The sequence below is a fragment of the Phyllostomus hastatus genome, unplaced genomic scaffold, assembly GCF_019186645.2.
Source record: "Phyllostomus hastatus isolate PE091 unplaced genomic scaffold, TTU_PhHast_1.1 phas_contig_159, whole genome shotgun sequence".
In the NCBI taxonomy this organism is placed as follows: domain Eukaryota; kingdom Metazoa; phylum Chordata; class Mammalia; order Chiroptera; family Phyllostomidae; genus Phyllostomus; species Phyllostomus hastatus.
The window spans coordinates 8,505,784-8,533,753 of NW_025333640.1; the positions used below are offsets into that span (position 1 = coordinate 8,505,784).

At 43.0% G+C, this 27,970-nt stretch overlaps 1 protein-coding gene across 2 annotated transcripts; it reads left to right on the forward strand.

Moving 5' to 3' along the window:
• Positions 1 to 27,877, forward strand: FDFT1 (farnesyl-diphosphate farnesyltransferase 1). 2 transcript variants are annotated; one of them, XM_045831769.1, is made up of 8 exons: positions 1 to 193; positions 9,548 to 9,645; positions 10,439 to 10,622; positions 13,590 to 13,718; positions 16,435 to 16,626; positions 20,779 to 20,955; positions 22,051 to 22,203; positions 25,262 to 27,877. In XM_045831769.1, exons 1-8 carry the CDS (start codon positions 95 to 97, stop codon positions 25,481 to 25,483), a joined length of 1,254 nt encoding a protein of 417 aa, XP_045687725.1. In that variant the 5' UTR covers positions 1 to 94; the 3' UTR covers positions 25,484 to 27,877. The 2 variants fall into 2 exon arrangements, with proteins under 2 accessions (XP_045687725.1, XP_045687724.1); XM_045831768.1 differs by lacking the exon at positions 1 to 193 and having other exon boundaries at positions 9,235 to 9,645.
• Positions 27,878 to 27,970: the final 93 nt, after the last annotated feature.

Consider the following 27,970-nt stretch of genomic DNA (forward strand, 5'->3'; position numbering starts at 1 on the left):
CTATTCCCGACTGGTCCACCTCACCTCCACAGGCAAGTGCCAGCTGGAGGGATTAAGGGAGTCAGTCACTGAGGCTTCGCATCCTGCTTTCAGTATGGAGTTCGTGAAGTGCTTGGGACACCCGGAGGAGTTCTACAACCTGCTGCGCTTCCGGATGGGGGGTTGGCATAAGGCGATGCCCAAGATTGACGAGGTGGGTTGAGCATCCCTGCGTTCCTGCTGGGTTGGAGACGCTGCGCTCGACGTGGGTCTTTCCGACCTAGCCCAGCGGGACCAAAATCGGGGATGAGGGGCGCGGCGAGCCAAACGTTTCAGTCTCCCTTCTTCCCTCCGGGAGCAGACAGTTGCCATCCTGGTTCATTCACTCTCCTTAACCCAAGGAAGCACCCAGCTGGTTTTGGTCTCCTACGCAGACCTCCTCTGGCCCCTACCCTCCCTCAGGTTGCCTTGCTGCTTAAAATGTTTCTACTCGCTCAAGACATTGGTTTTCAGGTACTTTTGCTTCACATTTCATTCTTTTTACAAAAAAAAATATTTTATTTGTTTATTTTTAGAGAGAGGGGAAGGGAGAGAGAGAAACATCAATGTGTGGTTGCCTCTCCCACGCCCCCGGGGGCCTGGCCGGCAACCCAGGCATGTGCCCTGGCTGGAATCGAACCCTCATCCTTTCGGTTGGCAGGACGATTTTAAGTCCCCTGAGCCACACTTGTCAGGGCCACATTTCATTCTCCACCTTGATGATTGATTCATTCTTCGCGTTGATGATATCTTATTTTAACCTTTGTTTACACAATAGGCTATGCGGGTAGTGTAAGTGAGACAGGACCTTGGAGAGGCATATGGAGCAAAATGAACTATGTAAATAGTGTGAATGCCTTTTTTAGAATGAAACCGGACTTATCTTTCCAGTTTTCTGTTACTCCATGTCCTGCAGAAGCTTCCCTCGCTTTCCTGCGGTCTGACCCACATCTTCCTCAGCGCTTTCTCGGTTTTTTTATAACACTTATTTACTCTTCCAAGTTCTTATTAGTTACCTGTATGTTGATTAGCTACACTGTTGGCTTTTTGAAGGCCAGACCTGGTTTTTTAATTTATATTTCAAAAAAATTATATTTCATCTGCCTCATTCCTGTACCCTTTGTTAAGTGAATACTTACAAAGGTATTTATTCCAACAAAAAAGATTATCCTAAAGTGATTATTGAATGACTAGACACCTTCAGCTGTATTAGTGGGTTATGTCAAGAGTTTTAAATTATTTTTCCCCAATGGAACTATCACAGTGAAATACTGTTCTTTGCTTAAATGTACCCTTAATTGTTGTCCTTCATTAAAACACTTTAATTTCAATGAAAAAAACTTTTATCCCTTCGTCTCATGACTTAACGTCCTCATCTTTCAAGGTCTAGTTTCATTGAGTGCCACCTATTGATCATTCAGCAGTCATTTTTTTATTAAGATTTTATTTATTTATTTATTTATTTATTTTTAGAGAGGGAAGGGAGGGAGAGAGAGAGAGAGAGAGAGAGAGAAACATCAATATGCAGTTGCTGGGGGCCGTGGCCTGCAACCCAGGCATGTGCCCTGACTGGGAATCGAACCTGCGATGCCTGGTTCGCAGCCTGCCGCGCTCAATCCACTGAGCTCTGCCAGCCAGGAGCAGTCATTTTTTTAAAGCATCTGTTCTGTGCCAGGAATTATAGAGGGTTCAGCATGGCAGGCCGACATGCATGACAAATAAAACACTCGAAGAGCTCATCATCTTGTTAGGTCAGTAAAACGTTGTGAAATTAATTGTTCATAGAAAACTTTAGAAGGGCACCGTCACGAGATGCTTTTTCATGTCACCTATGACATGGAAAACCATTTTCTCTAGCGCTGTTTTTTACCTTATATCAGTAGCATAACCTTGTGTTGTGGTTATTTGTGTATTGGCGTTATGTTCCCCAAATCCCTTTCAGATGTAAGATTCTGGCTTGTAAGCATTTTGAAAACAGGAATCTTGTTTGATGTATCTTTAGTGAGTTAATGAACAAAAAGTAGATGCACTGCCCTGGAGAAACATCTAACTTTTTAAACAAGATAAACATAAGTAAATGTGGCAGATAATAGTAAATGCCATAAGGAAATTAACAAAAGTGAAAAATCACTTTTGGCTGGAATAAGGGCTTAATCTTTTGAGGAATGCCTAAAAGAAACACAGCTTTAAGTTGCTCTTGTGCCTTATTCAATAGATATTTTTTGCATGTGTCCTGACTGGGAATTGAACCAGCCACCCCCTTTGGCTCGTAGGCCAGCACTCAATCCACTGAACAATACCAGCCAGGGCTCAATAGATACTTTTTCGTTTAGAGATTCTTACTAAGAGTTCTTACTTGAAGCTTTCCTGAAGTTATTTGGAAAAATTTGTTGTGAATTTGTGTGTTTTAGGGGGAGGAGAATGGTGTCCACTGTTACCACATTCTCCCAGGAGGGAGCTGTAACAAAACAAATAGTGATTCCTTTACAATCCAGGTGGTGCAGTCACCTGAACACCTCCTGGGACTCATAATTCACTATCTCTGGAGACTGTCCACTCCATCTCCAGATAGTTGAGGCAGTGTTACCTAAGTGAGCTGAACTTCCTCCACTCTGTTCTCTCTCTGGAGCCGAGAGTCTAACCCTTGTTACGTAATACAGTACTTGCAGTGTTTTAAGGGAACTTCATATCCTCTCTCTATACAGATACACAAGCCAAATGTTCTGTGTTCTTCCGCTCGATATCTGTTCCTCTTTCCAGGTCATTTACCAACCTGGTCTGTCTTTAAAGTCTATTGTTCAAAACTGAACAGCAGTAGTTTAGGTGTGGTCTGGTTATTTCAGACTTGAAATTTCTTTCTTATGAATGTTACATATTTTTGACGTTAAAATTTTATTTATGCCCTGACTGGCATAGCTCAGTGGAATGAGCGCAGGCTGCGAACCAAAGCATCTCAGGTTCGATTCCCAGTCAGGGTACATGCCTGGGTTGCAGGCCACGGCCCCCAGCAACTGCATATTGATGTTTCTCTCTCTCTCTCTTTCTCCCTCCCTTCCCTCTCTAAAAATAAATAAATAAAATCTTTAAAATATATATATATGACCAGAGTAGCATAAAAGACTTGTTTTCCATGCTCAAAAAGAAGAAAAAGGTCTTAAGCAGGTCTGCTGCTTACCTCTCATTCCTTACCCATCCCATCCTTATGTTTCTTGGTTTTTCTGTTACACCTGTGGAGAGCTTCATTGCCATCTGTGAGGGGTGTCATAGTGCTTGGCAAGACACGTCACGTAAAAATAGTCCGTCTAGGATATTGTATTTCTAATGAACATAGGTTAAGATTGCTTTAACTTTAGCAAATGTATTTTAGTTATAAAATATTTCAAACAAATAGAAAATACTAAAAATATTGTAACAAACTATTTTGTGTTGGTCTCCAAGATTAACTACATACTAAGTTTTTGCTGTATTTGTTTCAGCTTTTGTGTTGCTTTTGTTAAGAAATGAAATGTCCAGACACAGTTAGGTTCTTCTCCCGATCTCACCCTCCCACGTCAGTGTTCAACTGGCTTTTTAGGCAGGCTCATCATGCCATGGACTTGAATCTGTGGTCAGTCCTGATCCCTAAATGTACTTGTTCAGGACCTGTTCTCCTGGACAAGAGATGGAAGACCAGCCCAAAGACTTTTTAAACCTAGATCTTCACTTTTTAGATCTCAGGCTGTCGTGATAATGCTTAATATTTATTGAGTTATTGCTGTGCGGCAAGCGCTATTTTAAATACCTCCTTCCATTTGTTGTTTAAACCTTCCCAGTAACACAATGAGGAAGCAACGATATACTTTTTCCTATCTTATCGAGGGAGAAGCAGGCACGGAAAGGTTAATTAATTGCCTGAGGTCCAACAGCTACTTAGGGCAGGAGCCTATTGTGGAGCCTGGCAGTCTGACCTGGCAGTCTGACCTAGAGCTCATTCTAGGCCAAACCCCACAATGCTGCTTACCATGAAGGGGAGGGACCTCAGAGACAATAAGCAGAGTGTTGTCCAGATTCAGCTGAAAGATGAATACACATTTTATTTTATTTTATTTTAATCATTGTTCAAGTACATTTTTCTCCCTTTTACTCCCATTCCAGCCTGCCCACCCATCCCTCCCCACTTCCCTCCCATTACTACCCTCTTCCTAGTTTTTGTCCATGTGTCCTTTAAATTTGTTCCTGTAAACCCTTCCCATTCTCCCCTGAAATTCCCTCTTCTCTCCCCTCTGGTCACTGTCAGCCTGTCCTCTATTTCAATGTCTTTGACTATATTTTCCTTGTTTCTTTGTTTTGTTGTTTAGGTTCCTGTTAAAGGTGAGATCATATGGTATGATCGTCTTTCAGATGAATACACTTTTGTATGATGGATGCAAAGTGGGAAATGCCTGCTCGAAACACAGTCTAATGGAGAATAGGTGTGCAAAAGTGAGATAACCTAAGAAGTGCCAAGTAATTTGAAGGACATTTTGATTTCAGGAATTTTTACTGAAATGGAAATGTTTCACAGTGAAAAGTTTTCAGAAAACACAGGAATCGTGCTTTGTAAGGGTTGGGGCCTTGAAGAGGTATTAGATTTTAGACTAGGAGGGAGGATTCTCAGTGGAAAAAGTCAGCACGAGCCAAGTCGTGTAGGTAGGATCCAGCATGAAGCGTGTAGAATGATAAGGAACCCACCCTGGCTGGCACTGAAGCATGTAGACTGCAAGTATGAAGTTGGGTGAGTGTGGGTGGGGACACAGAAGCTGAGCTGTGCTTGGTCAGACAGGTAATGGTTAAAGCAGAACTAGGTCATGATGAAAGCAGTGTTTCTGAACCACGCCTCTGGTAGGTGAGTAGAAGTAGGAGATTATATTGTAAGCTAGATTAATCAAATTAATGATGATGTTAATAATAATAATAGTCATCATTTATTGAGTTCCTATGTTTGCTAGGCACAGTGCTAAGCTTTTTAAGCCTGTTCCCTCAGCGTACAAGCAGCTATCATTGAGTAAGAAGCCCCGAAACTGGGTGGCTCAGTTCTGAAGACTGGTTGCACGGCAGCGTGAATGTACTGAACAGTACTAAACCCCACGTGTAAAAATGTTCAAGACAGTAAATTTTATATTATGTTTATTTACCACAATTAAATTAAAAAAAACAAACTGACCAAAAATGACAGCTGAGTTCACACATCTCTAGAACAGGGGAGTTCTAGCCTGGGCCAGCTTGGTTGATTTCTCCTGGGTTTGCTCAGCTGAACCATTCAGCTGTGGCTGGACCACCTGGTGGTTAGCACACTGGGCTATGTGCGTGTCTCATCCAGCAGGCCAGCCCCAGATGCTCCTCCTCGTGGCTGGAAGAGCACAAAGTTCAGTGTGCATGCACTTTTCAGGTCTCTGCTCTAGTTACATTTGCTACTTTGGGGCCAGAAAAAAAATCAAAAGGAAAGCCCAGAGGAGGTGGAGAAAGGTCCCATCTCCTAATCAAAAGACCCACAAAATTTTGCAGCCATTTATAGCTTAACCACACTAGTCAATGTTGACAACAACCCTGAAGAGAGAGAGTCCTATTATTGCTGCCATTTTACAGATTAGGAAATGGTGGCATAAAGGAATACAATAACTTTTGTGAGGTCACACAGCTCCTTTGTGGTCGTGCCAGGGTGCCAACTTAGGCTTGTCTGGAGGCCTCCATGTTTTCTGGTTTGGAGGCCACCTGGTGGGATAAAGAGCATAGGCTTTGGCTGTTCCCGACAGCCAATCAAATGCCAGCGCTGTCACGTGTTCCCACATCATAGCAGGCATCCTCCTACCACTTTTCTTCCCTTCCTGCTTCTGCTGTGCTTTAGCTTCCTTCCTCCCTCCTCCTCTCTTCCTTCCTTCAACAACTGGAGATAACAGCAGTGAACAAGATAGGTAAAGATCTTGATCTGAGAGTCTGAAGTCAGGGTATTCAATTTGTAATGTTGAGATTTGGGTCCGGAGACTGGACTTCTCTGTGTCTCATTTTTCTCGCTGTAAAATAAGACTGTTGGGAAAAGTGGTAGCATTGGGTACTTCTAGAGAAAGAAGTGGGTGGCCATGGTAAAGGGGTAGGAGAAAAGCTTTTCACAGTATCATCTTTTTAAATCTTTTAAACAGACACTCGGGCTAGTCCCTCTTCTAGCTCTGAGATTTGATGAACAATACTGTACGACATTATTGGTTTTGTTAGTTGCAGTTTTGAGCCCTTTTTAACCCTGTGAGCCATTTTAACATAGTTGAGTGTACCTCAAATTAGAGCAAACAGCAAAAACCATTTTCCTTCACTTAACATATTAGTTTCTCTCTTAAGTAACAAAGAAGTTAGGGGGATTTGTACTTATCAGATATGGTTATTTCTATCAGCAGGATTTGGCTATAGGAATTCAGAGTTCAATAAACTTGATTTATACCAAATTTTTAGGAGCATATCAGTAAATCCAGGGCCTACTGCCACCTGCAAGGTGTGACATTCCTGAGGGTACATAATGGGGAGAGCAGGTGTTTTGTAAACATGCAGTTCCAGCATCTGTCACGCTTCAATCCTGCTATTTAGACAAATATCGTAAGTCCGATAAGTCTAAATCCTGACTCTGTTAATCTGAATAACTTTTGGTCATTTAACCTCAGAGCAACAGTGTGTTCACCTGTGATGCAGATACCAGATCACAGTCCCTGCATCACATTTCCCAACTCCAAAATTATCTGAAAACAAGGAGTTTGGTAATAAGTCTGGCTCAAGGTTATTTTGTAGCAAAAAAAAAAAAATTGCTCTAAACTGAAGTGACCCCAGTTAGTATAAATATTCAAATGTTTTGCTGAAGAAATGTTAAGATCAATTATGGGATGCTGCTCCACAATGACTGTGGCTGTATATGCATTTTATCTCCTGTTTTCTACAACACAAAAAAATCTGAATTCTGCTGCATGCCGCTGGCCATGAAGATTTCAGGTGGGTTGTAGGTCTGTAACACCTTCCTTAAAGGGTTTTTTCAAGATTAAAAAGGTACAGCAGGTTAAGGACTTACAGTAATGTTTGTATTGTGCTCAACATGTAGCTGCCCAATAAATGGAAGCTATTAATCTTGTCACATAAATTCAGTTCTCAAGTTTGTGGGTCTTTCCCCTGCCTCTGAGGGAACCTGTGCTACCTAAAGTCTTAATGGAAGACTGTGGAGAGGGTTGGTATCTTTTCACTTGTGGAACTGTCTTTCAGCTCGAGACTGGAGCCCCAGTCCTGGGAGCTCAGACTCGCGCTTGTAGCCACCCCACAGGCTTCTAGACGCCCTTCATTCCCGTCTGCTCTCACTTGAGAGCTCTTGGGAGTGCACTTGATTTCAGCAATGGTAAACATCAGGAGGCTCTAGGGACAGGCAGCAGGAGCTTCAGCTTTTCTTTGTCTTTCCCTCAACTGGGAGTCAAGCAGTGGAAATTTTTAGTGAGTAGTGTTTTCCGTAGTGTGTTTAATAGTTTCATCTTCTTGTGCATTGGTGATCTGAGAAAATTTATTGTTCCAGGGTGAGGCACTGAAACAAATAGGTGCTAGAAGGAGACAGGGACGTGATTTATTGACCTCAGTCCCCTTTTGAGAGTGCAGGTGGTGTGCTGGAAGGGAGGGGTAGAGTGTTCCTTAAGAGCGTTGCTCTTCAGAACCAGTGACTGCACCATTGCGTTCAGTGAAACATCAGCCTCCACACCATTCGATTTCACTGAGGAGTAAACATGTGGCAGTGCGGAAAGGAGTCCCTGCAGCCTGGTCACGGCAGTGGGTGTGAAGAGCTGGCAGGGAGCTTAGCAGACAGCTCTCCTTCTCTTTCTTTTATTTTACTGTGGAGTCCTGGGAAGGAGTTGGTGAATCATCTTTAAATACTCTATGAATGTGTTTGTTTATTAATCATACCTTTACTGAATATCTGATTCTAATATAAGATGCTTAGTATATATTTTTACTAATAATTTTTATTCGACATGACAATAAAATTAAATTCTCCTGATTGTGTGATTTAAAAAAAAACCCTCCCTGGCCCCCCACACACCAGGGTTACCACTGCAATGTGACTATGGGATTTCTGGTGCATATGCCGTATTGTACTTTTTTAACCACTCCCCTGTTAGATAATTCAATTTTCCATTTCTCTTTTAAAAATAGAGTGGTGGAGATTGGGGGTGTGTAGGAGGGTGTATGGGAACTCCTCACTTTTTTGGGGGGGGACTCTATACTTTTGATTCAGTTTTCCTGTAAACATAAAACTTCTAAAATGTTAAGTCTCCATAAAACACAGTAGTTCTTTCTGATACGCTTGCATATCAGAATATGGTTTTGTTTTGTTTTGTTTTGTTTCGGGAAAAACAGTTCTTGTTTTCCTTAGGGAATAATAAAGTTAAGAAAGCAGCTAGTTACAGTTCAGATTTGCAGAGGAAAAGACTAATAGAAATCTTAAAAAGAAAAATAGTTTTCCAGAGACTAGTAGAGGTTTACTAGGTGTTAAAGAAAATGCAACTGAACAGTAGCTAAAGCGGTAAAAACAGATTTTATTCAGAAAAGCTATTGCAATAGGGGAGAGAGACCTCAGTTATAGAACTGGGCTTCTCTAACTCCTAGTACTGGGGAAAGTGGGGATTCGTAGTCAAGGAGCTGGCAGAATGGAGGGAAAAATTGTAAGGAAACATCTGGGACGAGGACTTTCTGGTGCAAGGACCTAAAGGGAGCTGGAGGCAGGCCAGGGCAATGGGCCGTCAGAGGAGGGGTCCCGTCAGATAGTGAGTGAGGTTGATCGGGTATCCGGGTTTGGGGAGTTTGGCCAAATGAGTTTAGGACTTTTGCTAAAATTGGGTGATGCAGACACAGACACACAAGTGCGGACGTGGAGGATTCAAGGGAGCCTGACTTAAGTTTGATCAAGGAGAGATGCAGTCGCAGGAAGTAAAAGCAAGCTTCTTGCAAGTGAGGCCTGCATGGTTTAGCTACCTTTGGGGTCTGGGGAGAAAGGGTTGCTCGCGGGGCGGGGCAGGGGCAGGGCGTGGGGGGGCGGCGCGGGGTGGCCAAGGGGCCGGCCCTTGTCCCTGTGCTCTGTGGACCTCACTTGGCAGTGGGTGGGGTGGGGAGGGGCAGGTGGGCGGACTTGCGCTTGGAGTCGGCCAGTCCGGAGTCTTTTAGAGTGGCAGGAGAGCTCGCCCCGCCCCGCCCCCTCGGTGGGCGTCTTCCAGCTCCGCTTAGGTCTATGGAGGAAAAACTTGGCGCTAGAGCCTCGTTTCTCATGGCCGCAGTCGCCTGCGGCACCAAGGCCATGTCCCTCTTCAAACGGACCTTGGTGCTGAGCCCCGCGGCCGCGCCCAGGGGCACAGGTAGTCCCCCGCGCTGCTGGCCCTCCAAAGAGTGGCCACGGGGAGAGGGTGTCTGCGTTCGGCTACTGAGCCAGACAGCTGCCTGCCGCCTGCCCCAGTCCCACTCCTGCTCCTCGAACTCTGCTACCTCCGTGTGTCTCTGCCCGCAGGACTCGCTCAGCAGCAGCTTGAAAACTTGCTACAAGTATCTGCATCAGACTAGTCGCAGTTTCTCAGCTGTTATCCAGGCGCTGGATGAAGAAATGCGGTGAGTGGCAGGGGCAGCTCTCTTTGGCGTGGGGAGGAAAGCTTTCCAGGGGGCTTTGTGTCATTCCGAGCAACTTTGTTTTGACAGAGCCCCCAACCGTTGCATTCTGTGTGCTTGTGGTTAAAGCACAACATGCACCACTTGAGTACAGGAGAAGTTCCCTGTTGGGACGCCCATGTATTTACTTCAGACTGCCCTTCCGGGCACCTTGCCACCTAATGATGTCTGCTGGCCCAGCTCTTTCAAGGAAGGGGGGGGTTGTTTATTCACTTTTTTTAGTCTTGGCAGCTGAACCTGTCCCTGAACAGGTCATGAATTTTTCTTATGCTGCTTTATATTTGTAGTATTCTGGGGTAATTCTTCTCAAGTTGCTCTGTGCAGATTACATGCATACGTGAATTTAGACCAATTGCCTTAATGTACAATAGTATTTGTATGAGAAGTTGTATCTCTTGACTTTATTTTTTTATCTGCAAAGTATTGGTTTCATCTATTCATTTGGTCTGTTGGCCTTTGTACAGTTGTTCTACATTAGTTAATTGTAATTCATTGTGGAGTAGTGACATCCAGCTGATAGGTTTTTTATTTTTATAAATAAACTATATCAGTCCATTGTTGCTCTATAAGAAAGGAAAACCAAGATATCTGAAGTATGAAAGGCTTTGGAAATTCTTTCATAGTTCTGCAGAGTGTAGGAGGGTTTACAAAATGACCTGGCATAAATGAGATGCTATTTTGAAAAAAATATCTTTGAGTTTGTTCTTGTATATTAATACTTCTCCATGTTTTACAGCCATGCAGTGTGCATATTTTATCTGATTCTCCGAGCTCTGGACACTGTGGAAGATGATATGACCATCAGTATAGAGAAAAAGATCCCACTGTTACACAACTTTCACACTTACCTTTATGAACCTGACTGGCGGTTCATGGAGAGCAAGGAGAAGGATCGACAAGTGCTAGAGGACTTCCCAACGGTAGTGGAATTACAGATCTCTTTTGCATGTAGTTTATAGAGTTTATAATTGATGGTAGTGTCCGACAGCCTGCACATTTATAGAGAACGGTTAAATAAGCAGTCTGTGGGCAGCATAATATAATGTGATTGGTAAGACTGCCTGGGTTGGAATCCCAACTTTCCCACTTATTTACTGGTGCTTAGTTCATAGCCTGCCAGTGCCTCGTTTTGTTTTGTTTTGTTTTGTTTTCCTTCTATAACAGAGAGGTAATAATAGTACCTACCTCATAGTATTGTTGTGAAGATTAAGAGTTAATACAGATAAAGCTCTTAGAGTCGTGTTAGCTACTATAACTATTGCTGTAGTGTTTGGTCCCATGTTTACTCCTGTGGAAAGACGCACTCAAGTTCTAGTGGCATAAAGAGGGAATCTCAAGCCAGCCCACAAAACCTATTGCCTATAACGCAGCTTAGGTATGCAGCACTGCTGGCGTCCTGGGTATCCTCAGCACAGTAGCACGGATGGGCTGCTCACCATGGGGAGAGTTGGCTGTGCTGTAGGGAGCAGTTGGGGGGAGAACGCAGAAGCAGGATGATCCTCTGTAGCTTATAGCTGTGTGGTGTTGGACAAGTTCCTTAACTTCTTGGTGTCTCAGTTTTCTTATTTGTAAAGTTAGAACTGTGAGGATTGAATAAGTTCATATGTGTAAAGTACTTGGAATAATGCCTGGTACCTACTAAGTATTCTGGAAATATTGGATGTTTAATCCATTCTGTTGGAGTAAAGTGGATTATAATTAAAATCTTGAGCTTTAGAAAATCCCACAAGTTTATGTGATATATGTGACTGGGCCCTGCTTTTCTGGAATTTGCACATCTTATCACACAAATAAGTGATTCTTTCATATCTTATAAATAAAGTTTTGATTTAGCGAAGTCTCATGTTCCTAATGACCCAAAGGAGCCCTTCTGTATTTATACATACCTGCCAGAATTTTTAGGCTCTTGCTATTGAAACAAATCTATGTTTCTGAGTGGAGAGGGAGGGATCCACCCATTACAAAAGAATGTTTTGAGAAAGACTCCTTTGAAGCGAAGCCTATTTCAAATTATTGAGAATATTTTTTCAGTGTCAAAGCCAAAAGCACAGTACAACACAAACCAAAAAGTCTGTGAAGAATAGTTCAGTGGAGTTGATACAGTACAATACAATATAAAAGAAGACAAAAGGAAAAGAATCAATGAAAAATAATTAAGTGAAGAATTAGAGCTCACACCTTTCTCCGTTACACTAGTGGACTCCTCCTGGTAGCCTTCCTCCACGCACTAAGGCTCTCCAGAGGGCTTTGACTCCTCCCGAGCAACTTCCTCACATGCCTCCGCCATTGCGGCCTCTGTGCTTGCGCTGGCCTGAGCAGAACATGCACCCCGAGTAGAGGAAAATGTTCACTGTTGGAACGCCCAGGAAATCTGTGGTAGTTGTGAAACAGAATCACCTGGAGGAGTAAAAACTAGGTCCTCCTGGCTGGCTTTCTTGGGCAGAACCCGTTACTATCAAGATCGTGTGAAATGAGCACCGAGTTTGGAGTGAGTCCTTAGTGCTCCCCTCCCTCCCTCAGGCTTCTGGGAAAACAGCTCTTCACTGACACCCTTTCCTAGATATTTTTGTTTTCATTTTGTAAATTTATATGATTATGTAACAAGTACCACAGAGTTGTTGGAGGAGATGGTTCAAATTCAGCAAGGAAATGTTTATTTTGGAGTTTTTCAGAGTCTAAGCTGCTCCTCCTCCCCCACCTCCCTGGCCTTTCCTCCCTTGTAAATAGAACGGACCTGGCCCAGGATCTGGGGGAAGAGCAGGTCCTGGGGAGATTCGGGGACGAAGAACCTTTGGTGGACTAGCTCATTTGTTGTAGCCCTGCACAGGGATTACCTCTGGGCTGGGCTGGGCTTGGAACAACTGCTCTGGAAAGAACAGAGTTCTGGCGAGATTGGGTTGATTTTTACGGATTTTGGGGGAGTTAACAGTTGATGTTCTTAGAGTAGTTCTGAAGTAACTGAGGCTGCTGATCCCTTTGCTGCCCTGCAGCCAGCTGGTTTTCTGTTAGGTCCTTAAATTTAGGAGTTTCCTGAGGAAGGTTTTCTAACTCTTCTGTAAACACAGACCAGGTCTTTCTCACACTTTTGATGCATATCAAAGTCTAGTCACTGTCTTCAATATTGTGTGTTGGGTCTAATGCTATTTTACAGCATTTTATTTAAGAAATTTCATGGTGTTTTTATATTGTATTTTCATAATTTATAAACACCTCTTTGAACTTAAGATATTTGTGCAGTAGCAATGAATTTTAAAAACATCAATAGTATTTTTTTACATCAGAGCCTGGGCTGTAGGGGAAAAAAAGTGTTGAGTAGCATGCCCGAGAATGAACTAAATTGAGTTCCAAAGCATGGCCTTGTAGCGGGGAAGACACTAGAGCTTCTTTACATACATTTGGAAACTCATGATAGAAAACGGTTTGCTGACTGCTAGAATGTAAACGCTGTAGGAACACGCATTTCTGGCTGTCTGTCCCCAGTCTCCAAACAATGCTCATTGCGCGGGACGTGCCAGAGACTTTAACACTCTGAAGGGCTTTGCCTGAAATGAGGCCCTCTTCCTCCAATTCTTGCATTTATGCCCAGTTTTATGTTGAAGCATCTCATTTACTAGAAAAATGAATGTATAGTGAGACTTGGGATCTTCTTTTGAGTCTAGAAACTACCATTTTTAGACCCTTCCACTTCAGTATTTATAAAATTTGTTGGGTTTATTATTCAGAATATAGAAAACTAGAGTAATCTAGACGATAGGCTGATAGATGAATCATTTGGGAGTCTTAATTAGCAAGTTCTACTGTTGCTTTGCTTTATGATCTAGGTACCACATTGGTTCCCAGGGTAAATACATATTTCACGTGTTCTGTTTTTTATATGTCCATTTCAGATCTCCCTTGAGTTTCGAAATCTGTCTGTGAAATATCAAACAGTGATTGCCGACATTTGCCAGAAAATGGGACATGGGATGGCAGAGTTTTTGGACAAGCACGTGACATCGGAACAGGAGTGGGACAAGGTCAGTGCCCCTCGGAAGCAGTGTGCGGTGCGTGGGGCGGAGCTGGCAGTCCTCACCGTGAAGTCAAGGAGGAGGAAGCGGTTGTCTGCCAGGTCCAGGCTTCCTGGTTTACAACCCGTCTGTTTTGCTTGAATGACTCATCGTAAACACTAAGTAAAGGTTTATAGTTTAATGCTGGAAATAATCTATGTTGTAGAGAGTTTACTATTAAGTTAGGTCAAAGTAGATATAACTTATCCTGGAGGTACAGACATTAAGCTTATAAAAGTGTCTCCGACTTGCTGGGAAATTTTAGTAAATGGCTAAATTACTTCATGTCATGTAAAGATATTAGTTTCAAATATTAAAAATGTGGGGGGTTTTTTTTGTTGTTTTCTTTTTCACCACCAAGTGTGTATGTGTATAAAACTTAGTATTTGAGTTATTTCCAGTTCCATCTTAACACAAGATTACTTTTTTAAACTGCTAAATTATATGCCGTTTCCAGAGAAACAAAAGCAGTTCATGAACATCCACAGGTATTAACTTTGAATTATGGATCTATTATGCTGAGGGGTGAGCACCTCTCTAATACTTCTTTCTTTCCCATCATCTCCTTAACAGAAATAAGACCATATGAGATATTCCAAGTTTCTTGACATGACCCCATTCCCCAATTCGTATTGTGATTATAAACATATTTATGTGGGAGTGGCTTTCATTCGGCCAGAGTTCATTCCTGACCAGCAACTGTGAAGGCTATTGACTGGGGAGGAGTTCAAGGCTGGGAGAGTGCTTCTCTAGATAAAGTGACCTAATTGATAAGGGGACTAAACAAAACATCAAAATACCAGGTAGGAGGGAAGGGGCTCACCGCTTTTAATAGGAATGATGTTTGTGAGCCTTAATTCCTCACCCCAGTGGAAACTACGACATTTTAAACATCAAAACTGTGTATGCATTTTGTATCTGTAATAGTATTTAGGTTAGGATCACAAAAGGCTACTGTTGATACATACTCACTGAGTAAGCACAAGTCAAAACTTGATGGCAACATCTTCGGAACTGCTGGTAGGTGCTCCCTGTTAGCTAGCCAGTGCTGCAAGTGACTGCTGCTGGGATATCAGTTTAGGAGTTTAAAGTTAAAGCTGAGACTCCTGGCCAGGAACCAACACTGGCTCTCTGCACAGTAACTTCCTTTTCTGCTGTGGAGCTTTACAGGAAATGTAATTATAGATTGTTGAGTGAAAGTTCTGATCAGATAAAACTGACTACTTGGAGAGATATTATTTTTCCTTCAACTTTGGAGAAAGTTGAATATTTCTATTCCAGGAATATTTATTAACAAAGACACTATCTTAAGACATATTTTTCCTTAGACAGCACTGTGGATGTACTAATGCTTTTTAATTTGTAGTAATTCTTTTAAAATTTTTTGTAGTTGTCCACAGCTTATTTCTTGCTCTCTAATTTCAGCATATCTTTACTCTTTCCAGAATCTTCCTCTCCTAGAATATTCTCTTTGCCATTTCACTGTGCCCTTGACTAGTCTCTGGCATTGTATTACTTGCAACCAGAGACCCTTTACTCTTCTGTCTTTGCATAACTCCTCTCCAGAGGTACCTTCTTTAACTACTCTACACTTCTTAAATTCTCTGATGGACATTCATTTTATTTTATTACTTACTTTTTAATAATTTTTTATTGTTGTTCAAATACAGTTGTCTCCATCTTTCCCCTGCCCCACTCACCCCCACCTCCCACCCTCAATTCTATTCTTCTTTGGCTTTGTCTAATGGACATTTATTTTATAAACGCATTGCATTAACTTGCTTGGAATACTCTTTTCAGGAGAGGATAGCTGTGACAAACCACTTTTATGGGAAAAATTCTATGGTAATTATTAGTTTACTAAGATCTCTGTAGAGAATGACAGTTTTAGCAAAGTTGTTAAAGCCTACCCCTTAAGCCAGAGGACCTGGCTTTGCATCGCTAGCCTCTGACTTCGCAGATGAGTGATCTTGGGCAAGTCAAGTTACTTGACTTCTCTGCCTCAGTTTCCACATCTGTGAAATGGTAATAATAGTTGTATGTACTGCCTAAGATGTTTGTGAGGATTGAATACACAAAGTAGGGCAAAAGTAGGTTTACAGTTGTTTGTAAGGGAAATAATATAGTAATTAACAAATGATGATAAACTGTGTTTCACATATTCACAAGTGTAATGCTGCTTTTGCCCAGACCTGTATGGAGTGCTTAAAGCATGTCAAGAACATCCCAGTAGCACTTTGTTCTTCTGTGCAATGAGGACTTTGAGATGCTGCAAGATCTCGCAATATCTTCAAGATTGAACTCACTATTCTAGCTTCCATTAGAATATATTTGATTCCCGCATTGCCTTTACTCCCACTTTTGGATATCAAAAAGGTTTTTTTGTACTACTTTATTTTCTAAATAACTTTAATTCTAGAAGCAGTGCATGCACATTGTAGAAATACAGAAAATACAAGTAAAAAAATAAATCACACCAGCCAGAGGTCACCTCTATTAAATCTTTTGTGCACGTCCTTCCTGGATGTTTTTACTTACCTGCCCCTAGTGTACATTTGTGTTTTTAATCAAAATGAGATCTTGTACATTCTGTTTGAAACCTGTTCTCTTGTAGCTAATGATCTCTAGCACTATCACTTTAGTAAAATTTTTATCATTGAAGTACTTTTAAAATAATCTTTTACAGTACTGTCACTATGTTGCTGGGCTGGTGGGAATTGGCCTTTCTCGTCTGTTCTCGGCCTCGGAGTTAGAAGACCCTGTAGTCGGTGAAGACACAGCGAGTTCCAACTCTATGGGCCTGTTTCTGCAGAAAACAAACATCATTCGTGATTATCTGGAAGATCAGCAAGAAGGAAGAGAGTTTTGGCCTCAAGAGGTAACAAACCCAGGGGACTTGGGGAAAGATAATTTTAAATACTTTCTGAAAACAAATCCCATTAAACCCTTTTGGTTGCAAGTGACAGGCAGATCAAACTACCTTAAGCAACATAAAAGAATGTATAAAGCAAGTTAAGATTCAGCTTTTTTTATGTAGGTAGACTGGCTGAATCCAGGAGTTCAGACCATGTAATCAGGCTCTGCGCCCTTTCTTTCTCTCCTGACAGGCATTCACCAAGTGTTGGGTGCAATAACCCATGACTCTCCACCTACTAGCTTAACAAAAAGTCCTTAGGTAGGCCTGATTCATAGGGCTGGTTCCTACAAATCATTTACTGTATCCCTTAATCATTTACAGAACCCCAAGGCTGAGTGGTATGTCCATACAGACCCGGGTCATACTGCCCATCACACACACAGTGGATTCCCCACAAAGCAAGAAGGATTCTAGGGCAAGAAGAGGGAAAGGATGCTAGGTAGGCGAGAACTACAGGTGTTCACCTTAACAGACAAGAGCTGATCTGTGACAATTAAAAAACTAGAGAAAGGCAAGGCTTTGACACTGATTTTTATTTAGAAGGAAAACTAGAAAATCTTATGACTATTTGCTGATTTTATTCCAGCATTTACCTTTTACTTTCCATAAAATAGTTTCCTAAAACCAAGTGTTTTTATTTTTAAATTTTATTTATTTAAAGTTTCCATTCAATATTATTTTGTATGAGTTTCAGGTGCCACAGCACAGTGGTTACACAGTCATGTGCCTTACAGAGTGGCCCCCAGCTGTTTGCAGAGCCCCCCAGGCACCACCCACAGTTATTACAGTATTACTGACTCCACCCCCTGTGGTGTACTTCACGTCCCGTGACTGTTCTGTGACCACCAATGAACATGTGATGCTGGATCCCTCCACCCAGTCCTCCAACCCCTCTTCCTCCTGGCAACCATCAGTCTGATTTCTGTTGCTGTGAGTCTGTAAAACCAAGTGCTATCAAAGTGAAAAAAGGCAGGTGGCAAAGTGGGAAAATAGTTGCAACTTACACTGCAGATAAAGGGTTAATATTCCTAATATTTTATTTATTTAAATATTTTTAAAAACTGCTAAAAGTTAAAAAGATCAAGCACCCTGTAGAAAAATGGGCAAAGAGATAAGAACAGTTAGCTCACAGAAAGAAACATGCAAATGATCCTTAAACATCTGAAAAGATGATTAGTTTTACTCTCAATGAGGAAAATCCATATTAAAACTACCCTGAGCTGAGACATCAGTTTTTCAAGCTTCCCAGGTGATTCTATTATGCAGCCAGGGTTGAGAACAGCTCTTGACCACCCTTCTTTGACACCATGGCTCAGAGAAGGGATGAGGGTTCTAAGGACGGCCACTGAGTCCATGGTCGCCCCTGAAGGGAAGCCGCAGCTTCCTGGGTCAGCCCAGTGCTCGTCCAGCCTATCTGACCGCCTCTGCAGTAAACACCAGCCCTGCGATCCTATGAACTGCCTCCCGTCCCGCCCCCGCCCCACTGCTGTGAAATAGAAGCACAGACAGAACTGCAGTTGACCCTTGAACAGCACGGGTTTGGGCTGTACAGGTCTGGTTGTACCCTTGTTTGTTTGTTTTTTTTCCAGTAAATATGTGGTCGGTCCTCTGTGTCCTTGGGTTTTGAATCCTACAGTTCAACCAGCAGTATTTTCAGTTGTGGTGTGGAACTTCTGCATACCAGTTCCAAGTATGCAGAAGGCCAACTGTATGCATTAGTCTGCACCATTTTACACAAGGAACTTGAGCATCCTTGGATTTTGGTATCTGTGGGAATGCTGGAACCAGTCTCCCGTGGACACCAAGGGATGACTGCAGTTAAATTTGGGGGGAATCAAAAGTTAATGTGGATTTTCAGCCAAGTATGATTACTAACAATAACTGATATTTTTTATATATGCTAGCCTAACTCCCTATTTTTTATGGTTGTATTTCTAGCTAAATTGTCATAATAGATAGCCATTACCTACTATAATATTTCCCTCACTCCACTTACGTAGGCTTGGTTTTGTGCTCACCACCCATCTTTATGTTGGTGTCTCTGGTCATTTCTGTTTCCTGAAGGTCCTGCCCTGGTAGATGGAAAAGATCCCTCAGAACATAATTTGCTATGTTTACATATATTGATAATAGCTTACCAATATATTTGTATATTTAAATCCTGTATAAACTATAATAAACATTGTATTTGAAGATCAGTTTCTTTGAATATAAAGCTTTTAGCTCTCATTGTTGGAGATCCTAAACGTTTTACTACCATTTTCTTCTGCTTTAAAGAAGAAGCAGATTTTTCAACGGGCTCTTGAAAAATCTAATGGCCACTTAACTTCATTTTTCCTATAAGTTATGGGTTCTTTTTCTTTTCCTTGGTGGTCATTGTCTAGATCCATTTTCATTGGAGATACCAAATGGTGCAATCTTAATTCTATCATCCTTTCTGCACTTACCAGCTAGAATTGTAAGTTTCGTGAAGATGGTAATGGTGGCAGCAGCAGCTTAGTTTTCGGATTTTCCCAAATTCTCACACACAAAAAAAGAGGAAAGCAGCTCGACCAAAAAAAAAAAAAAAAGAAAACTAAACTAAACCTCCAGAATCCAGCTCATGGACAACATGTACCGAATCACTAAGTGACACATTGTGCCAGGACTCCAAAACACGAGTGGGCACAGACAGAACACCAACACCACAGACGAAACCTGTGTGCTGCCAGAGCCTGCGCGGGAGACAGCAGGGTGGCCACGGGGTGTCTAACACACCTGCAAACAGGAGAGGCCCCGGAAGAGCTAACTGGTAACCCCTGGACAGCAGGGTGGGCCCCTTGGAGAAGAACAGGTGAAACGGGGAGGGTTGTTCTCCAGTGGGTGAGCCCACGGGGGCATGGCGACACCTGTGGGAGCTGGAGTGGACTCACCCCTTTGCACTGGACAGTGACCAGCCAGGATTCTCTTCCAGGATTGGGCCCCTCCTTGTGGAGTGGAATGAGAAGTGACAGAATAGACCTAAGGAACACCCACCAAATGCAATATATGGATTTGTTTAGATCTTTATGTGAATAAATCAAGTGGACAGAAAAATGTAGATAATGGGGTCATTTGAACACTAACTAGATTGTATTATATTTATTGTTAATTTTTAGATGTGATAAGATAGATGTATAAGAAAGGTTCCTAGTCTTCTAGAAATCCATAATGAAGTATTTGTGGATAAACTGATGTATCAGGGCTTTAAAAAAAATAACACTGGGCTTGGGTGGGGGCACATACAGATGGAACAAGATTTGGCCAGGTGTCAATCATTGCTGAGGGTGGTAAATGGATGCCTGGAACCTCTTTTCTCCAGGTTCTGCAGAACGATCAAGTACGATCAATCTCAGTGGGTTGAGGTACGGGTTAAAAATGGATAACAAATTTGACTTTCCATAGAATTTCTTAGTCCTTTTAGGCCTACTCATTTATTTTGGGGGAGTGTTATTCTTTAGGAAGTTTAAGAATTATCCAAGAATAAAAGTAAGTTACTTTCTAGCTTCAGAGAGTCCTCTAAATATTAAAAAATATCAATGAACCTCAAATTGACGATGTTATTTCACTTTCAAGTTTCCAAGATCCAGGGAGGTAACGTTTGTTCTTAGTGTATAAATCTAGCTCTTTTTCCCAAGGTGTGCTCATTCAGTAGCATTCTTACTAGAATTGAGAATGTGATACTAATCATTAATTATTTTGAAGCCTGGCAAACTTAAGAATATTTACCTTGAATTGTTGTAGTCAATTTTGTATATATCTGGTTATTTTTTTCAATAGACTAATGCCTTCTGGACATAGGAGATGTCTTTAGTCTGAGGTTACAAGGTATTGCTCAATACCCATGGCACTAATTGTCCTAAAGGGACACTTTCCCAAATACTTCGTGTACTCTTAGGTTGTAATTAGATCTTGATTTGTAGTCATAAATACCCACTGGGTATAGTTTAAAATGGACTTGATCTTGGTGAAAGATGAGTCAGCAGCTAAAGAACTATATCATAGCTCTTACTCTCAAAAGATTTTTTCATAGTGCTTGAGCATTTTTCCTTTGTGCACATCTTGACCTGTTTATTGATCTTTTCATCTGTCTAGGTTTGGAGCAAGTACGTTAAGAAGTTGAGTGATTTTGCTAAGCCAGAGAATATCGACTTGGCCGTGCAGTGTCTGAATGAACTTATAACCAATGCACTACACCACATTCCAGATGTCATCACCTACCTTTCCAGACTTAGAAACCAAAGTGTGTTTAACTTCTGCGCTATTCCCCAGGTATGGGACAAGGCTGTGCTCATTGTATGTGGGAGAGGGAGGCCAAAGGGAGTGCTGTAGTGGGGGTGATGGGGGCGGGTGCAGTGCAACTACTGCTTTGGTCTGCTGTGTTCAGGAGCATGGTTCTTGAAAAAGATGACTCTAGTTTTTCTTTATTTGCTGGGGGCAGGCAGTGTTTCATAATACCTCCCCTTTGCCTCAACCATCACACTCGGCTAAGCCTTGATGTGAAGTCTACTCCTGTCCTAGGTTTATGGGGAGAGCCATGGAGGTGAGGCTGTAGTAACTAAAAAGTCTTAACACCTAAAATTTGCTGTTATTTTCTTAGACTCGGGCTAACAGAACCTGATCCTATGGACCTAGCTCCTTGATATCCTAGGAGCTTACACTTTTAAAATGCCTTTACCAATTCCATTTTTAACTCAGTTAAGTGAAGAAAGGCATAGGAGTTAACTGATCTGCAAGCTTGGTTTGATCATGTCCTAGTAGGCAATCTTGAATTTGAATGGTTGTTGGAACTGAGACCTGTGTGCCTGACCTAGGTTTTCATTTATCCTAGAAAGCATTTCCCTTTGAACATGGGAAACTACCTTCTCTTTTCTTTCTTTTGTCCCCTACCCACCTCCCCTGTGCTACTTTTTTTAAGTGTATAATTATTATCTTCATTGTAGGAAAAATAAAAAGAAAAGCAAAATAGAAAAATCTTATCAGGCATTATTTTCTTGAGATTAGTTTTCAGATCTAGTGACTGATTGCCCTAGCATGGAAATTGTGTCATTGGCTTGTGTTTGTTGCTTCCAAATACGAAAGAACTTTGGTGTTTAAACCACAGAATTATTGAAGACTGCAGACACCACCTGATTGATGTTTGCTGTTGAGAAAGGGAGGAGTGGGAAAGGCAAAAGTCTTGACATACTTTCTTCGTGGGTATTTTTCCTTGGTTAGTTACAGCTCTTTGGCGGCTCTTTCTCATTCTAAAGAAGGCCTTGTGACCTTTTCACGGTGCTGATTGCTTCCAGTGCCGTTTCCTTCTTTTGTTTTGTGAAGCGAAATGAATTAGTGTGTTTTTTTTCCCTCTTCCCTATTTCCTGTTAGGTAATGGCCATTGCCACTCTGGCTGCCTGCTACAATAATCAGCAGGTGTTCAAAGGGGTAGTGAAGATTCGGAAAGGACAAGCAGTGACCTTAATGATGGACGCCACCAACATGCCAGCTGTCAAAGCTATAATATACCAGTATATGGAAGAGGTGGGTTGTATTCAACTACGTAGGTAATTTGTAACTATTTTTATGATTTAAACAGTGCTCACTTATGTAAACATTTTACCTTTGGTTGTTGGATGATCATAGCAACTCACCGTACTGTGGCATAAAGAGATAAGATTGTGGCCCTGATTAGGAGAGGAGTGTACACACCGGGAGCTAGCTGGTTGCTCGGAGCCGCACAGACCTCTGGTTAGAGGAGCTCAGTGAGGCAAGGCTGGAACTAAGTAGAATCGTGTTTTTTGAACTAGATGATGTTAGGTCTGGACCAACCTGGCCGCTTGTTTACAGGTGAGGAGTGCGTGGCCAAGTCTTGTGAATGCTAATGCGTTATCTGACCGGTGGCTCTTGGACCCCAGTCCTCACTTCCTGACCGCAGTCCGTACTTCCCATTACAGCATGGGCCTCAGTTGAGAAGCCGCAGTAGGAAATTTTGGCAGAGGAAAACCATCAAGTTGCAATTATTTCTATGTTTTCTAATGCAGATCCCATTTCACATACCAAAACTATCCTGTAAAATAAAACATGCTGGTTTAGGTCAAATCTCTAATAAAATATGGCTAGGTTCAAAAGAACAACTTTTTAGTTCTAACGCTGATCGCCAGCCCTAGAGTGGTGGTCCTCAGATGGAGGTGGTTTTGCTTCCCCCCTTCCTGCAGGGGACATTGGGCGACATCTGGAGACTTGGCCACCTGGAGAGTGGAGGCCTCGAGATCTTTTTGAAGTCTGAGACACTAAGGAGTGTCTGAAACCATAAAATGACCCTCCCCCGTCCCAGAACTCACCACTGCCGGTGGTTTTGCGCACCCCGCAGTCAGTCTCCTGGTTACGCCCCGATGGGAATGCGATTTGTGATGGAGCTTTCATCCCGACCGAGTTCTGCACAGCCATCATTCCCCTGATTTCTGTTGCATATGGCACGTACTCCTTGTAGCTCCTTCCTTTTTTTTTTTTTTTATCTGACTAGCTTTGAACCTCAGTTTTTATACCAGAGGCACCTGTAGTGGGTAAAAGAGAAGACTGAATTTTTTTAAAATCCTAAAGTTCTTTTAGTGACTGAATGAAAGTGTTAAGCCATCGACCAAAAAATCTTTGCCGGCAAGACTCAGAACTGTCCCGTTCACCACATAGGCAGCACTCATTTGCGGCTTACTGTGTGCCTGGCACAGCAGCCGGATGGGCTGGTGCTGTTAGGATCAAGGGCACTTGAGGCACTAACCCCGCTGGAGCTATAATTTGGACCCGGGTCGTGCTGACTGCAGAGCCTATGCTGTTCACGATTCTAAGGGGTTGAATTAACCTTTTGACGCTGAACACAGTCGGCCCTCCGTATCCTCAGGTTCCACATCTAGGATTTAACCAACCACAGGTCAAAAATAATTGGAAATAAAAGTTACCTTGTTGCTGACATGTACTGTGTAGTTAAATCTGCAGTGGATGTGTCTCTACTGAAGACGTACAGACTTTTTTCCCCTTGCCATTATCCCTAAATAATGTAGTATAGCAACTATTTACATAGCATTTACATATTAGATATTACATATACATAATCTGGAGATTATTTTAAGTGTACTCAAGAGGATATGAGTAGGTTATATGCAAATGTGGTGCCCTTTTACATAAGGCCTTCGGGCGTCCTCCAGGCCTGGTGTCCTTGGGCGTGTCCTGGACCCAGCCCGCTGTGTGTGCCAAGGGGCGGCCATGGTGCCGTCCTGGGCATCCCTTCTCCATCTTCTGTGAATTAGGGACACTTGACGTAGTCTGTGTGTAGTTCAGGGAATATTTTAGTTTTGCCATTTTATTTTTTCACTTATTTTAGAAAATCATTTTTTAAAAATGCCCTAGGCAATTCTGTATTAAACATTTGGATTTTATTTGGTGTTTTTCTTAACCTTTGGAATTAAATCCTAGTTGTGATTGACAGTTGCATTTAGGGTAAGGGTAGGCCAGCCACAGCTGGCTGACCACCCGTTTTTGAAAATAACTTTTTCTTGGAACACAGCCACACCAAACGTTTGACCGCCATCTGGCTGCTGGTAAACACGGTGCAAGAGGGAGCAGCTGCAGCAGAGGACAGAGGGTAGCCAGCAAAGCTGGCCTCTGATTGTGGGCAGTAGTTACTTTGTTTAAAGTAGTCTGTCTTAGCAGTATATACGACACTTGATACATTTATATACATGCAGGCTTATAAAACAGCATAGTGAGAGTAGGTGTAAAAGCACCTACGCCAGCCTGTGACTGAGGAGGAAGAGTGTAAGGGAAGTTTGACGTTATACTTTTATTCTTATAGTCCTTGTTTTTATAGGTACAATTCCATCATCCAAATTTTTTTAAAGAAATTAAAGAAGAAATTGTACTTTCATCCTCATTTCTGTTTTATACTGTTGTCCTTTCTAGCATAATATTAAATGTTAGACAGCACTAGTGTATTCTTGTAGTCATATTCTTTATTTCTTTGTTTTCTGAAATTGCAGCTGTGCTTTTGGGGGTTGGTAGCGGGTGGCATGTGGAGGAAGACTGGGTTCAGGAGATATTTCAGAGGTTTGCGGGGGGCAGAGGTAGGAGGTGTGGAGGTGCAGGGAGAATTCTTGGTTGTCTCAGTGCCCGCTCCTGCTCCGGCCTTTCTTCATCTAGCCTGCTGCCCATCCCACAGGTTCAGTCTGCTTGTCCTAAGCTGCCTCCGCTAGCCTTCCTGCTGTCATTCCCCTTCTTCGTGGTATTCTGCTTCAGTCTGAGCGCTGTGCTCCCAGCTCTGGGAGCTGTGGGGACAGGCGATTGGTGAGGACCATAGGAGCTCCCGGTGCAGCAGGGCTCAGGCCTCCCTGCTGCCATGGGCTTTGGGCTTCCACAGGCCTGGGATGACATCCTGCCTTACTAGTGCAGTGACTCGGGGTTGTCACTTCCGTGTTCTGCTTCCTCATTGGTAAAATGGACTCACAATCTCTCCCTGTTTGGGGCTGTTATAAGAAGTAAACACAGAACGTGTTTATAAAGTTCTTAGGAGTCAGTAAGTAGCACTTACCATATTTTCTTTCTTTCACAGATCTATCATAGAATCCCCGACTCAGACGCATCTTCTAGTAAAACCAGGCAGATCATCTCCAGGATCAGGACACAGAACCTTCCCAGCTGTCAGCTGATCTCCCGGAGCCACTACTCCCCCATTTACCTGTCATTTGTCATGCTCCTGGCTGCGCTGAGCTGGCAGTATGTGAGCACCCTGTCCCAGGTCACAGAAGACTATGTCCAGACCGGAGAACACTGATTCGTTCCCCCATGGAAAGGGTTGACCTTTTTTCAAGGACAGATACTTGCTTCCCCCTTTTTCCCCTCCTGCTTTAATCCTGTACGAAATCTGCAGGCTTGGATCTTGGGAAACTGTGGCAAGCAGCTGAGAAGAATAAGAGATTACATCATCCTCAGCACCTGGTCTTTGTAGCTTGTTCTCACCCAGGCGTGATGGCTGGTGGCCATGCCCTGGGTGCTGCCAGCCCGGGGAAGTGATTGCACTCGGACTGCCGAAAGATCTTAGCATGGGTCCTGGCTAGAATTATAATGGAATGCATTTAATTGGAAGCAACTTTGAACACCCACCCTAGCAGCAAAGTGAAATGAATTTTCTTTGTGTGTTTCCTGTTTTTCTCACCGTTTTGCTTTCTTCGGTTGATTTGAATGTAATAGCTGTAGTTTATAGCGCTAGGTAATTTTTCTGTTTTCTAAGAATGCAGACTGTCCTCTGCACATGAAGGCTAGGAATTAACTTCTGGGTGTTCTGGTTTATTTTCTTCTTTAAAGAGAGTTTAACTCTCCAGAAGAAACAGCAGGACTACCTTGGCCCCATTGTTGAAGACTAGGCTTCCCTTCAGGCTGATGTGTTTGAGAAGATTTTTATAGTAACAAATGAATTACTCCGCATTTGTCAAGGGCAGCTCCCTTGAAAGCCAGGGTGATCATGGCAGAGAAGGAACTCAAGAATGGGGTTAGTGCTTGAGGGGCAGACAGCCAGCTGCTGCCACCACCAAGCCACTCAGAGCAGTGCCGGGAGAGGGGGCACGACTGCCTGCCGGGGAAGGAGTGAGTGGCCGCGTCACCTCCCGCTGCAGCCTGTAGCCTGCACTAACTGTCAGCCTTCTGGACTTCGGACCAGTTCTCTTAGCTCCATTTAGGGCTTTAGGTTCAGCTTTTGTTTTTAAGTACGTTTATACACTGGGGTCTCAAGAAAGGGCAAAAGCCGTGTTCAGGTGCTTGAAAGCCGAGCACTACTCGGCCTGATTCTCCTGGCACTGCGGTTCACCTTCCCCCGGGCCCAGCACGGCCAAGGTTGGTGACGGCCGAGGTTGGTGACGGCCTCGACTCACAGTGACTCGCTGAGATCTCAGCCTGCACTCGGGGGTCGTGGCCCCTCACTAGGGTGTTTGAAGAGGCCCGCAGCCTGACAGTCAGAGGTGGTAGGGCCTTCGACTGCTTTCTGGAAGCTGTCAGTGCTCGGTGTATGTAGTCTAGTCTCTTTTGCGGCAGTGATGTTCAGTGACTTCTTGAATTTGAGGTTTTCCCAGCAATAACGTTGGATTGCATTGTTACAGACACATCCACACAGACTTCCCTCCTCTGACAGCCGCTCCCACCTGACGTAGTCTGCTTAGTGTTTCGGTGCATGGAGGCTTCAGTCAGGCGGTTCATGTGAGGCTCAGTCCTCAGCACACTGAAGGGACTTGCCACGTACCTACCCTACAGCTCCGAGTCAGACCCAGCAGTAGTCTGCCAAGTCCTTTAATGCATCAAAACTTGGTTTGAGACTCTAGGGTAGGGTAAGAATCTTGAAATCTAAGACTAGTTCTGCTGAAGTTCATGGTAGACAGAACCTGGATCTGAGGTGGACGTACTGGACTCCTCCTGGCTCAGCCATGGCCTGTGGGACTTGCTGAGCTGCTGTGTGGTTTAGGTGATCTCAGGTCCCTCCCAGCCGTGAAGCTGTGTGGTGTTGACTGTCTCCCACTGGCGCAAAGGTCTTAGGCCTCATTCCCTCTCCAGAGTTCTCTGGCAGATGCTTCCCTTTTAAGTGTTTCTCTACTGAAACTGCCAGATAAAATGCAGGTCAAAACTTGGATTTCAGATAAACTTTGTTTTTAGGTATAAATATCTAAAATGCTTCATGGGACATATTTATGTAAACATTGTTCATCTGAAGTTCAAATTGGGCGTTCCTCATTGGCAACCCCGCCCTCACTTTAATGTAGTGCGTCACAGGGCCCGTTCCTGGCGCACAGCCTACCCGATTCCTCCTCGCGGTAGAACGTTTTACGTTTTCCTCAGGGAAGTAATAGTTGAGGTTGTCAGTGAGGCAATAATCAGTGGCGGTAATTTGAGGTTTACTGAAGTATTGATATTGCTCCCAGTTATAAACTTTTTTTACGGATTTTCGTTTCCTAACAAGACTCTTTAAGCCAAGTGTGGAGATGACCTGCAATGTGTATTGTTGCACCATTTATCACATCTGTGCGGGCTTCCCAGGTGAGGGTGGAGTCGCAGGGGACACGGCAGAGGAAGGGGAAAGTGTGTGGAAGTGGGATTGTCCAACTCAGTGTGAGAGTGGGTGGGACATCAACTGCATATGCACATACTCTAATTGAAATGTTAATAAAATGGTTACACATTTGTAGCTTTGGTAATTCTTGCTAACCACTTCATAAATGTCATGAGTTTCACGTGTTTTCCCTACAATGTTCACGGGGTGTTCTGGGTCACGGCAGAA

Coding starts and splice junctions, on each gene's coding strand:
- FDFT1 (XM_045831768.1), top strand. CDS start 9,275: ATGGAGGAAAAACTTGGCGCTAGAGCCTCGTTTCTCATGGCCGCAGTC. Junction 16,627..20,778: donor GAGAGTTTTGGCCTCAAGAG/GTAACAAACCCA, acceptor TCATCTGTCTAG/GTTTGGAGCAAGTACGTTAA. Junction 22,204..25,261: donor TATACCAGTATATGGAAGAG/GTGGGTTGTATT, acceptor TTTCTTTCACAG/ATCTATCATAGAATCCCCGA.